Source organism: Apus apus, chromosome Z (assembly GCF_020740795.1).
Source record: "Apus apus isolate bApuApu2 chromosome Z, bApuApu2.pri.cur, whole genome shotgun sequence".
Taxonomy (NCBI): Eukaryota; Metazoa; Chordata; class Aves; order Apodiformes; family Apodidae; genus Apus; species Apus apus.
In genome coordinates this window covers 3,219,140-3,232,830 of record NC_067312.1, presented here as the reverse complement: position 1 = coordinate 3,232,830, position 13,691 = coordinate 3,219,140, and the positions used below count along the sequence as shown (strand labels likewise).

Below are 13,691 nucleotides of genomic sequence, written 5' to 3'. Positions count from 1 at the left end.
CCCCACGGAGAAGCCCCCTCGGCCCGGCCGTGCCCCCCTGAGCCGCAGGGGCTGCCCGTGCCTCCCCGCTGCTCCCCCCGGGCCTCCCGGGAGGGCTCGCTTGGCCCTCCGGAGCCAGCCGCCCCTTCCCGCCCCTTCCCGCCCTGCCGAGGCACAGGCCGAGCAGGCCGCGCTCCCCTCTGCCGCGGCGCGGATGGTTCCGCCCGCCCCGCCAGGCCTGAGGAAGGCGGGCGAGCCCACTTAGAGAGAGGGGGGGGACACACAGGATAGAGCGCGGCCGCCCTGCCTGCCCCCCGCCCTCCTCCCGCCGCACCAGCCGCCGCGGAGCCGCGCTCGGGCCCCCCTGGCTGCTGCTCCCCCGGGGGGCTGCGGCAGAGGCACAGAGTGATAGAATCCCAGGGGTTGGGAGGGACCTGGAAAGACCATCCAGCCCAACCCCCCTGCCAGAGCAGGGTCACCCAGAGCACATCACACAGGAACGTGTCCAGGTGGGTTTGAATGTCTCCAGCCAAGGAGACTCCACAGCCTCTCTGGGCAGCCTGTCCCAGGGCTCTGTCACTCTCACAGGAAAGAAGTTCTTCCTGATATTCACATGGAACCTCCTGTGCTCCAGTTGGCACCCACTGCCCCTTGTCCTGTCACTGGACACCACTGAACAAAGCCTGGCTCTGTCCTCCTGACACTGCCCTGAACGTGTCTGTAACCATGGATGAGGTCGCCCCTCAGTCTCCTCTGCTCCAAGCTCAAGAGACCCAGCTCCCTCAGCCTTTCCTCATCAGGGAGATGTTCCACTCCCTCCATCATCTCTGTGGCTCTGCCCTGGGCTCTTTCCAGCAGTTCCCTGTCCTTCTGGAACTGAGGGGCCCAGAACTGGACACAATACTCCAGATGTGACCTCACCAAGGCAGAACAGAGGGGAGGAGAACCTCCCTTGACCTACTAACCCCTTTCTAATGCCCCCAGGATGGCACTGGCCTTCTTGGCCACAAGGGCACATTGCTGGCTCATGGTCATCCTCCTGTCCACCAGGACCCCCAGGTCCCTTTCTCCTGCACTGCTCTCCAGCAGGTCACCCCAACCTGTACTGGTCCATGGGGTTGTTCTTCCCCAGATGCAAGACTCAAGCCACTCCCTTGCTGTCTCTCTATGCTCCTTCCTTCTCTGCCCATTTGCTGCCAACCCTTTTGCCCTCATCCCTGCTCATTACCTGGGAGACCTGATCTTCAGCTGCTGCCCCACTTTCAACCACTATTTTGCACCTACCAGGTAAAACACGTCCCAGTTTTGCCTCAGAAACAGGATTCCTGCTGCACAGAACCCTTCTCCTGCATGGTTCCTTATTAATTTTGAAATGATCTGCCCACGTGCTGGAAACTGTGCCTTGAACCTTCAGCCTTTCTGAAAGGACACGATGATGGGGAAAAGAATTTTATACCCATTTTTAAAGTTGCTGCTTTTTAACTTTAGTACTGGCTTCTATTTTAATAAGAACCAGGGTTTTAACAGTCAATAAATATGAAAAGGAAACGACATGCAAGCTGTGGTTGAAATAACCCAGTACTCCAACCCAATGCATGAGCAATGGAAACACCTACCACTGCTTTTTTAACAAACATTTTAACAAAAGTTCCCTGTTTAATTTGTTAAACATCCATCCTGTTCGGCTTTCCACAGATAGATGAAAATAACTGATCCACACTGTACCCCCCTCACCTCTGGATTGCACAAAGATTATTGGAAGGAATACTTTTGTAATAGATCTCCCTACTTTAGAATTTAAAGGCTAGGCAGGATCCTGTTCTCCCTCTGGCCAACATTCCCATGGGTCATTATTAGGTTTCCTACATTAACCCAGCTGCAGCTTCACAGCAGAGGGATGACACAAGTGCCACAGGGATGAGGGGAAAAAAGTAGGAACAGTTCTGGGATACTCCCACTATCCACAGAGAGAGCGAGTTAGGAAAGAGAGGTGCTTAACTTAGAAATTCCAAGTTTATTTACAAGTTTTCACTAAATAAAGAAAAAAAGAAACATAAAACTCTCCTCCTGGACACAGGTTACTCTGCTAAGCACTGCAACTGAAGGTCATTAAATTCATTTACACCTTTGACAGATTTATCTTTGAATGCTTCAGTCATCAAGATGGCAGAAGAGATGATGAGCTAAAGCTGTTCTCAACTGCCAGCTTCCCTTTGGCCTTCCTTGAAAAAGAAGCTAAAACACTTGAGGAACAGACATAAGACTTCTACATTTTGCTAAAAAGGTACCTGAGCTTCAACCTTCTTCAGTCCAGACTTGATAACATCAGACCTCACCCTCACGGACAAGACCAATTAGCAGTACTTCCTGTGACAGAACTGCAAGATCAAACCCGCCGTTTCCATTTCAGAAATTGTTCATTTAATGAAGGAAGATGGAGGGAGGGGAAGAAGCAGCAGGAACAGAAGAGGCTGCAGATTCACTGGTTTTTAACAAAGAATTCCCCTCCCACATTATCCCAAGCTCAGAATACAAATGGTTCCCCACTTCCAACACACTGATCACCATGCAGAAGTTTAACACACATTTTAAAAAGTATAATAATCCTTGACAGAACAGTAACAAATGCTAATTACTATTACCACCTGCTAGTCTAAATTAACAAGAGTGGCCTAGCTTTAGGTACAGCTTTTCCAGATTTTGCATAGCACTTGCACCTGTTTTCCATTTATTTCACCATTTGCATGAAACACTCTTTGATTTGAAAAGTCTATCAAAACGCCAAGAGAAATATCCTGGTCCAAATCAAATCAGGAACATTCGACTTCCAACGTGAACTTAACTTCACCCAGTTAAGTTTTATCTCCTCCAATATCACAACTCTACTTCAATAATTTACAACATGTTGGCAGAGTGTTTGCATTCCCTTAAATAGTAGTGTGGTGGTAATGGAAATGCTGTTTTCCTTAATTTTAGAAAGAAATTGGGAAGTGTGCTGAAGGAAAATTCATCCCTGAGTTAAGGAGACATTTAAAAACCACATCCCGTCGACAACCACGGCAACATGTCACGACACAGTCGGCGCTATGAACAGGCAGCAACAGCACTTGTCACAGTCCAGTACATCAGCAGCGTTGTTGCCTTGATCCCAGAATCTTGTTTAATGAAACTGCAAAGTGAACATTAGGAAATTGGGATAAGTAGAAATAAGTGTCTTTATTGTTTTGGAGCTGAACGTCAATTTGACAGCTAAACCGTGCTGGGTTCCCAGAAAACTCAAGAGCAGTGATGGGCAGCAACTTGCTTCTTTGGATGTCCACCAGATTTCCCAGCAGGTCTCTTCACCCAAACAACAACAACAGGAGGATTGTAACGGAGTTCACTGCTATTAATGGCACTGCAGAGAAAGAAGAGCAATTGTGAACGCTGTCGTTTCTGCCTCAGAGTGACAGAACTTTGGATTATCTTGGGAGACTGTCTTTTAAGGAGGAAAATCAATCCCAGTTTTAAAAAGATACTTCCTTTTCCTGTGTAAAAATCAGGATTAGTGGAAGGAGCCAGAATCAAATAAGTAGGAAGCAACAGTACTTTTATATGGCCCTTTTGACAAGGGAGGACACGAGGGAATGGATTAAAACTGGAAGAGGGGAGACTGAGGTGAGACACGAGGAGGAAATTCTTGGCTGTGAGGGTGGTGAGACCCTGGCCCAGGTTGCCCAGAGAAGCTGTGGCTGCCCCATCCCTGGCAGTGTTGAAGGGCAGGTTGGATGGGGCTTGGAGCAACCTGGGCTGGTGGGAGGTGTCCCTGCCCATGCAGGGGGGTTGGAACTGGATTATCTCTTCCAACCCAAACCAATCTGGGATTCTATGATCATGTTTTAACTCAAAGAATCCTTTCTCCAAATGAAACAAAACTGCCTCAAAGGCAGTTTCTATCTGGGTTTGCTGTGATTTTTAGAAGAAATGTACCAGTTTTTACTCTGTGGTGGGCAAGATGGGTTAGATTTGTTACTTCCTCTTTATCATCACCTATAAAAGCAATTTTTTTGTGCTTTATAGTGAAGAAAATGATCAGTAATTTATAAAGTCAAGTCTGATTTTTTCCCCAGTCCATTGAGGCACACAAGCCTGATGTACCTTTAAGAATCCCAGGAATTCCATTTCCCTCACCAGGTATATCCCATAAAACTGAGTTTAGCCAAGGTGAAGCTGACTGCACACTCCAGTTGACCACTGAGCTTTCCCCCCAGCTCTCAAACTCAGAGGAAAAAGAAGACACAGCAGTAGCAGCACAAGCCAGAGTCAGATAATGTTTTACACTCCATCAAACTCAGGACATCTTAGCTGGGACCTGCACCCTCCTCAGGAAGGAGAGACTGGAAATGACAAGTAGAAAGAGAAGCTGCTTGGTTAAAAACAGTAAGTCAAAATGCTGGTGTTACTTCATGACAGCACAGAACTTTACAGACAAGAATGTTTAAACATTCACTGTACCTCTCATAACGGTCCGGACAGATCGAATCAGGTTGGTTAGCTGTGCTTTAATTCCTGGTTCCTCTCCAAATCCTCCAATCCCTTGGTCACTTCCCCAGCCAACTGTGTCACATAAAAACAGCCAGACATGTCAGGAAACAAAACAGCCAACCAACCAACCCCCAAACCACACAACAAGTGCTGTCAGCAATATTATCGCTACCATTTGAACAACAAACTAACTCCAGACCAACTCAATTTACATCATGTTTTTTAATACCATATATAATAAAGCACGTGGTCCCAGGGATGGGACAAGAGACTTTTGAATCCTGCTGGTCACAGCCTTGACCTGTCTGGGGACGAGCAGAGCAGGGAAGGGAGTGGCTGTTGGTTTTCCAAGCTGCACAGCACAACCCAGTTTCTCTTCTCCAGGGACAAATTTAAAGGGATTTTTCCCCTTACTCCTCTCCCTCACTCTGCTGGGGGGTGGTGAGTCCTCTCTCTCCCCAGCTGCTTCCTGCTGGGATCAGTTTGGAGTTCCACCAGTCTCCTGATTCTCAAACGGCTTTAACCCACCCTGCTAGTCCCCAGGTCTCCTTTCTCCAAGAGCTGCTGCTCTTCCAAGGAAGCAAAAGAAAACGCCAAATCGAGGGAATCCCTCGTGGCGAATCCCACTGGGGAACGGGGAGAAAAGGGATCAGCATTCCTGCCAAAAATCCGAGCTCAGCCTGTCCAGGAGAAGCCAGGACTCTCTGGATGAGGAGACTGGGAAACCTAGGATGACTGGTAATTTTTTTTTTTTTTTCCTGGGGCTTTCCAGATCTTTGTGTCAGCATTTTTCCTGGATTCGTGGGTTGTTTGTTTTTTTTTTTCCCCCTTGCTTTAGAGGCCGGGGATGCCCCAGCCCGGGGATCTTTCTCCCGCCGCCGCCCGAACACGGAGCGGGCAAAGGCTGAGACGAGTCAGCAAAAATCCCGGGACGACGAAGAGGCAGGAAAACCCACCTCAGGGCCGTGACATAAACCCCCCCCTGCGGTGCGGCGCAAAAAGGCGGGGGAAACAGGAGGAAGACGAGGGGAAGAAACAGACACAAAGGGGGAGAGAAAGCGACGAGAGGAGGGCTCCGCCGGAAAAACCCCACTCCCAGAAGAGATAAAAACCACAAAAAAAAAAACCACGAGGCAGGAACGCAACAGCGAGGCAGCCCGGGGTCCCACCCAGCCCAGCAGCCGCTCCCCTCCCTCGGAGCATCCCGCTCCCCCAAAGGGGGGTCCCTCCCCGGGGCAGGCCCCGCCGGGCCGGCCCTGTGGGGGGGGGGGCGGCGGCGGCGGGCAGCACGGCCGCACCCGGGCGTGTCCCGGGGGGGTTGGGGGGAGTGCTTCCCGGGCCGGGCCGGGCCGGGCCGGGCCGGTCTCACCTTGCCGCAGGAAGCGCTCCTCGTGCAGCACGGCCACCGCGTTCACCACCAGCAGCGCGGCCTGCAGCAGCGCGTACAGCGTCAGCGCCATGGCCCGCCGGACGTGGCGCCGGGGGCGGGGCCGCCACTACCAGGCCACGCCCACCCCCTGCCAGGACACGCCCACCCCCTGCCCAGGACACGCCCACCCCCTGCCCAGGACACGCCCACCCCCTGCCCAGGACACGCCCACCCCCTGCCAGGACACGCCCACCCCCTGCCAGGACACGCCCACCCCTGCCCAGGACACGCCCACCCCCTGCCCAGGACACGCCCACCCCCTGCCCAGGACACGCCCACCCCCTGCCAGGACACGCCCACCCCCTGCCAGGACACGCCCACCCCCTGCCCAGGACACGCCCACCCCTGCCCAGGACACGCCCACCCCCTGCCCAGGACACGCCCACCCCCCCCGCCCGCCTTTTCTTCTCCGTCCCCTCCTGACGGCGCCATCTTGGCGGGGTTTGGCCGCCCTGGTGAGTGAGGCTGAGAGAGAGTTGGGGTGTTCAGCCTGGAGAAGAGAAGGCTCCAGGGAGACCTTAGAGCACCTTCCAGGGCCTGAAGGGGCTCCAGGAAAGCTGGGGAGGGACTTGGGACAAGGGCAGGGAGGGATGGGATGAGGGAATGGATTAAAACTGGAAGAGGGGAGATTGAGGTGAGACATGAGGAGGAAATTCTTTGCTGTGAGGGTGGTGAGACCCTGGCCCAGGTTGCCCAGAGAAGCTGTGGCTGCCCCATCCCTGGCAGTGTTGAAGGGCAGGTTGGATGGGGCTTGGAGCAGCCTGGGCTGGTGGGAGGTGTCCCTGCCCATGCAGGGGGTTGGGACTGGGTGATCCTTAAGGTCCCTTCCAACTCAAACCAGTCTCTGAGTCTATGACATTTTTTGTACAGGTAGGAAGTCAGCTCAGATCCCAGCTGTTGTTCATCCAAAATGGAATGACTGCAGAAGTCAGGATTCGTAGCAGAATCCAAAAGAAGAGAATTATATTTTATATCGGATTGGCTGGAGCCTCTGGGTACCTCTGCACTCAAATACCAAAAATAATAATAACTGAAGCTCAGGGATACTGTATAGGTATTGATGCATAAATATACACTTTTTTCCTATGTATATTTCAGTCTGATTGGCTGAAGGGGGTCATCTGCATAATCAGTCTGACTGATTTTATTTCTCAGTAATCATACAATACACAAACCCCTTCACTCTGGATGGTTGATAGCTTTTATTACTCGATGAGGATGCAGTGATTTGCATAATCAGTGCGCTTTGATGGTTATCAGGCTCATTCACCAGGAGAGAAATAACTGTGTGGTGGACTGGAGAGACCCAACCTCAGTTTTTTGCCCTGGCACAGATTTTTTATATGACCTGGGAAAACACCTTCTGATACATTCTGAGGGTAGGAGGCTCTGCAGAGGGACCTGAAAGGCTGGATCCATTGATCCATGGAGCCAGTTGTGTGAGGTTCACCAAGGCCAAGTGCTGGGTCCTGCCCTTGGGTCACAACAACCCCAGGCAATGCTCCAGGCTTGGGGAAGAGCGGCTGGAAAGTGCCCAGAGGAAAAGGACCTGGGGGTGTTGGTTGAGAGCAGATGAATGTGAGCCAGGGTGTGCCCAGGTGGCCAAGAGGGCCACCAGCACCCTGGCTTGTGTCAGCACTGGGGTGGCCAGCAGGAGCAGGGCAGGGATGGTCCCCCTGTGCTGGGCCCTGGGGAGGGGGCAGCTGGAATCCTGGGGTCAGGTCTGGGCCCCTCAGGACAAGAAGGAGATGGAGGGGCTGGAGCGTGTCCAGAGAAGGGCAAGGGAGCTGGGGAAGGGGCTGGAGCACAAGTGTGAGGAGGAGCAGCTGAGGGAGCTGGGGGTGTCCAGCCTGGAGCAAAGGAGGCTGAGGGGAGACCTGCTGGCTCTGCAGCTGCCTGAGAGGAGGTTGGAGCCAGGGGGGTCGGGCTCTGCTCCCCAGGAACAAGGGATGGGACAAGAGGAGATGGGCTCCAGTGGTGCCAGGGGAGGCTGAGATGGGATATTGGGCAGCATTTCTTGCTGGCAAGGGTTGTCAGGCCCTGGCCCAGGCTGCCCAGGGCGGGGGGGGAGTCCCCATCCCTGGAGGGGTTTCCAAGCCGTGTAGATGTGGTGCTGAGGGACATGGGGCAGGGGTGGCCTTGGCAGGGCTGGGGGAACGGTTGGACATGATGAAAGGTCTTCTCCAACCAAAAAGGTTCTGATTCTGTTATTCAGGGTTTATAATCTCCATGCTTCACCTCTGGGTTAAGATCCACTCACCAGCAAGCACGAGATGATCTGTTACTTCAGCAATTAATTAAGCATCTGGACTTTACAATTGATATTCAGACACCACGCAAAGTAGGCATGAAGAATCCAACACCTCAGCTGCTGCTTCTCTTCAGCTTTCCTTTCCAAAACACTTGGTTTAGTGCAGTCGAAGATGCAGGATTCTGCATCTAAAGATCTCACAAATGGAACTGCCTTTTCTTCTCAGACATAACTTAGGGCTTTATGGCAGTTGTTCTATAATTAAATATAGATAAATATGAAGGGGTCACTAACAGGCACATCTAATAACCACCAGCATCAAGTAGCACTTCCTGGGCTACCTCCTTACCTATCAATAAATAATAACCTCAGTAAAGAGCTCATGTTTAGAATTATGGCACTGGGGGGGGGAAAAAGAGGTTTTAAAAATAAATATACAAGTTAGGGGTTAGTGTTTTTACCCATAATTAAGATGTATTTCCTAGGAGTAGCTGCTATCAAAAGCTTACATCAATTTGACATGATTTTCCCCTCTGTAAAATCCATCCAACTTCACCACCACATGAGCCTGATCTCTCAGTCACCATGGCAGGTGGTTGAAGGGAAAAGCAGGAAAGGAAAGGCTGTTTTTTCTTCTTCCTGAAGACATGTTCCATTGAAGTAAATGCCTGAAGTGTCACCTGCAGAGTGACAGTCACCATCAGGGAGAGTTTGAAACCACCTTACAGATGTCAAAGGTTTCAATTTCAGGCTGGTGAAGTACTGGAGACACCTTAGTAGGTTTTTTATGCTCAGCTTATTGTTCAGTATCAAGCAGAGCACAGCTCCTTGGGTCTGACTGTCCATGACAACAGGCACATTTTCAGGATTATCCTGGTTTATTCCTGGTGAGCAAAGACCAGGTCAAAGGAAGTCTTCTCACGACTTCAGTCCCTACATCCTTTACCTCACTTCCCACCATCTTGTTTGCTCGACTTGCTTAGACAATTTCCTCCTTCAGATATTTTACACAGCCAGAGCAGGAAGGGTATTTTGGAGACACAGAAAAGGCTGGAAATTAGCCCAAACAAGTAAAGGAGGTAAAGGAATATATAGAAATATATAGAAAGTTACCAGTTTTCACCTACATTTATTGATGCCATTTCCTAGGTTTACCATGCCTGACTCTGTACCCATCACAGCCTTTAATGTCACCCGTTGTCTGGTGTTTGCACACACACTGCTCTTCATCTCGTCATCAACAGGACAATATCACATGATGTCACCTTGATTATACTGGGATTACTGGCATCTTCACCTCAGTCACCAATTGCCACACCAGTCCAGAACCCAAGCCCGTTATGCTCGGTACCATACAGATATTTCTCAGAGATGACAGGTGTGGGGATTTTCCATGTCTCAGCTGGAAAACCATGGATATCAAAAGCAGAGCAACACAGGGGAGTGTGAAAACAAAGAGATTCTGCCAGAGAACTGAAAGTTACTGCTGAAAGACAGTCAGGATTTGCAGGTGTTGAGGCAGCAGTGGGTCTTAAGGAGGGATTTACAGGGGGATGAGGAAACAGCTCCATGAATTTTGACAAGGGGGGGTTGGATTTTGTCTGTGTGTAGCAAACAGCATGGAGAAAAAGCAGGGGTATTAAGGAGAACGAAGAGAAGAGGTGCCTGAGGGTGCTGTTATGGGTGATGGGCAGGCAGAAACAGCTCCCTAAATACAGGTAAGGAATGATGGAGACCAAAGGGGCTGTTACAGGTGAGGAGTTGTTGTTTGCCACCATGGATGTGCAAATGTGCTTCCATGGGACCATGGAAAATTAGATCAGTAGCAATATTTTGAATGGTAATATGGTTAATGTAATCACAGAATCACAGACTGGTTTGGGTTGGAAGGGACCTTGAAGATCATCCAGTTCCAACTCCCCTGCATGGGCAGGGACACCTCCCACCAGCCCAGGTTGCTCCAAGCCCCATCCAACCTGCCCTTCAACACTGCCAGGGATGGGGCAGCCACAGCTTCTCTGGGCAACCTGGGCCAGGGTCTCACCAGCCTCACAGCAAAGAATTTCTTCCTAATGTCCAACCTAGATCTCCCCCCCTCACCCTCCCCTTCCCTGCCCTTGTCCCAAGCCCCTCCCCAGCTTTCCTGGAGCCCCTTCAGGCCCTGGAAGGTGCTCTAAGGTCTCCCTGGAGCCTTCTCTTCTCCAGGCTGAACACCCCAGCTCTCCCAGCCTGGCTCCAGAGCAGAGCTGCTCCAGCCCTCCCAGCATCTCTGGGGCCTCCTCTGGACTCTCTCCAGCAGCTCCATGTCCTTCCCGTGCTGGGGACCCCAGCCCTGGCCCCAGCCCTGCAGGGGGGTCTCAGCAGAGCAGAGCAGAGGGGACAATCCCCTCCCTGGCCCTGCTGGCCACGCTGCTGGGGATGCAGCCCAGGACACGGGGGGTTTCTGGGCTCCAGCGCACGGTGCCGGCTCATGGGGAGCTTCTCATCACCCAGCACCCCCAAGGCCTGCTCCTCAGGGCTGCTCCCAGCCCATTCTACTTGTAGGGAAAACATGCAGGAAGTAGTTCAAAAAAGTTGGTATGATAAATGGAAAACTAAATACCCTGAACTCTTGCAGGACTCCTAGCAGCAGGTAGCAAAGGGCACAAAGCTGGACTAGGCTGGCCAGCTCCAGGGAGCACATCCATCCATGCCAGATCTCAGACTAACCTGTGCCCTGTCACTGTCACCTGCATGGGGAGAAGAGCCAGGCTTGCTCCTTGGCCAGCTGGTGTCACACCAGAAGCAGAGGTCACGGGCTGGGAAAGCTGCACCGCTCAATTTAAAGATTAATAGATGGTACCTTCCTCCAGGCTGTAAAAGCGGGCAGGTAAGAGCAAAATCACAAAGCTGGTGACCTAAGAGATTGCAATCTGTCCAAGAATGTTGGTATAGCCCCAGGGTGGTACAGCTGGTAGGGACACCATGTGCAAAAGGTTAGGGATTCACGTGTGAGTCAGAGGAACTGGGAAATCTTTGTAAAAATTACCAGAAATCCCCCTTTACATATTTTCTTTTCCTCATGACTCATCCCACAGAAAAGAGATAATGTGGAAAGATGTGTCTCTACAGGCAATTTTTCACACCAGAGATGACAGAGAAGGTACAGGTATCTACAGCTTTTTCTCCGCTTCAAAAAAAAAATTAAATATTCAATTTTCCTGCATTTTCTAATACTGTTGAGGTTTGGGTTCACAGTCCAGAGCTACGGGGGAGGAAATGAAATGGGGCACGTCAGTCCATGCACCCCCCCAGTCCTTCATCCTTCTGTCTCTCTTCAGAAGAAGGTTGCAGGTGGAAGAAGCTGTGGGCCATCACTGCTCTGGTGCTGAATCAGAGGGGGTTCTCGAGACAGCCAAGGAGAAGAACAGCAACCCAAAAATGGGAATTGTCTTCTTCAGAGCTGGAAAAGTCTGGGGATCCGAGTTCCCTTGTTGTCAGAAACGTAACTTACACAGACGGGGCCACTCAAATCCACTGTTGCAATCTTCTCAGAGCTGGTGTTGGTCACTGCCATGTTTTCCACCACCACCACTGGTGGACTGAGGTCTTTGGAGGCATAATTTGATGTGCAGCGCCTGAGAAACGGAGCAAAACAAATCATTAGGTGTCAGATAAGCCCAAGGAGCTGTTTGGATTTTGAACCCGATCCAACTGAACCAAGAACAGGATATAACTCATGGCAGTACAGAACTGATAGCTGGGACACAGCTCATTTAATTAATTACGGAGGTGGCCTTTCCCCTAATTTTCAGCCCTTTCACATAAAACACATCTTATGACCCCCTGCATCTTTCAACTTTTCCCCACGGATACCTTCTCAGTTTGGCTACTTGCATTTAAACTAAAGCTGAGCAAAATGTTTGAAGGTTTCTCAAGACAGTTTATTTACTTTCTCATAATGAAAATAAACATCTCAAGGAATGTCCTTGTGACTTCAGGTGGTCCTTGAAAAAAAGGGAAATGTTGGCAAGAGTGAGAAATTTGGGGGCATGGGTCTCTTAATTTTCCTCAATAAAGTTTCAATACATAGAAATATGCATTTCTATGAGATCTGGGGATGGAGAGAAGAATTTGGTCCAGATATAAAACAAATCCAAGTATCATTGTCCTGAAGAGCAAGGGAGCTGAGGAAGGGGCTGGAGCACAAGTGTGAGGAGGAGCAGCTGAGGGAGCTGGGGGTGTCCAGCCTGGAGCAAAGGAGGCTGAGGGGAGACCTGCTGGCTCTGCAGCTGCCTGAGAGGAGGTTGGAGCCAGGGGGGTCAGGCTCTGCTCCCCAGGAACAAGGGATGGGACAAGAGGAGATGGGCTCCAGTGGTGCCAGGGGAGGCTGAGATGGGATCTTGGGCAGCATTTCTTGCTGGCAAGGGTTGTCAGGCCCTGGCCCAGGCTGCCCAGGGCAGGGCTGGAGTCCCCATCCCTGGAGGGGTTTCCAAGCCATGTAGATGTGGTGCTGAGGGACATGGGGCAGGGGTGGCCTTGGCAGGGCTGGGGGAATGGTTGGGCTGGATGATCCTAAAGGTCTTTCCAACCTAAATGATTCCATGTCTAAACTGCTATTACCCAAGCACCCACTCTACCAATTCTCCAAGCACCATTTACTGAACCCTGCTGTGGACTGATGGAAAACGAGCCTCATAGAACAGGACTCCAAGGAGCACTGGGCTTTGACATCCCCTGGACTCCCTGATCACACTTGGCTCCTGGAGGTTTTAATCCCTGGCAGCCCTGGGTCACTCACCTCCGGAGAACACTTATGGCTACAGTGATGGCAACCAACAGCAAGAGGCTTCCACTGAGAGACACCATGACAATCTCATAAGTAGATGGGTATGAACCTTGAAGAGAGAGTGGAAATCACAGGTGAGTTTTGCCAACAAACCGCTTTAAGAAATGCAGCCCTGGGTGAAAGGACCCCAGGTTGTTCCAGGCTGCAAATACTGATTTTCCTACTGCAAACCATGGATGGAGTGGGATGACCAGCTGAGTGTGCTCCTGGGAAACTACTTTTTTTCCCAAAAAATCTCACAGCTCACTTAATGAACTCATGGGGTTTTTATCTTCCAAAGCACAAAGCTTTGCAGGGCTGAAACCCAACCTTATGGAACTCAGGGTGGAACAGTCTGATGTTGGACCACAAAGTTCTCTCTCATTGTCCATCTATTCACAGCAAAGCCATGGCAGGATCCCAAACCTCTAGGCAGCACTTTCCATCCCCTTCCACCCCTCTCAATTTCAGTTTCCCTCCTTTTTGGTTTAATTCCAGACTTAACTGGAGTTAAATGTGGTTTATGTCCCATATCTACCCCTGCCTCCAAGCCTCCCACTCCTCTCATCTGCTGCACCAGCTCCTTTTGTTTCCACCATTCTTCCCTCCCTAAAGCCCCAAGAGAAATAGGTCTCTTCATTCCTACCTTTTGAGCTCATTCAACACTTTTAATCTGACACACTTAATGACACTGCTATTGC

At 50.9% G+C, this 13,691-nt stretch overlaps 1 protein-coding gene and 1 long non-coding RNA gene across 3 annotated transcripts; one reads left to right on the top strand and one right to left on the bottom strand.

Moving 5' to 3' along the window:
• Positions 1–1,973: 1,973 nt before the first annotated feature.
• Positions 1,974–6,007, bottom strand: IER3IP1 (immediate early response 3 interacting protein 1). The gene is made up of 3 exons (XM_051642547.1): positions 5,873–6,007; positions 4,474–4,575; positions 1,974–3,376 (listed from the first exon to the last, which is right to left on the bottom strand). The coding sequence occupies exons 1-3, from the start codon at positions 5,961–5,963 to the stop codon at positions 3,321–3,323; spliced, it is 249 nt and encodes an 82-aa protein (XP_051498507.1). The 5' UTR covers positions 5,964–6,007; the 3' UTR covers positions 1,974–3,320.
• Positions 6,008–11,058: 5,051 nt separating this feature from the next.
• On the top strand, positions 11,059–12,150 carry LOC127395472 (uncharacterized). Of its 2 annotated transcripts, none has more exons than XR_007891806.1 (2): positions 11,059–11,325; positions 11,421–12,150. It is a non-coding gene; the product is annotated as an uncharacterized LOC127395472 (long non-coding RNA). The 2 variants fall into 2 exon arrangements; XR_007891805.1 differs by having other exon boundaries at positions 11,059–11,331.
• Positions 12,151–13,691: the final 1,541 nt, after the last annotated feature.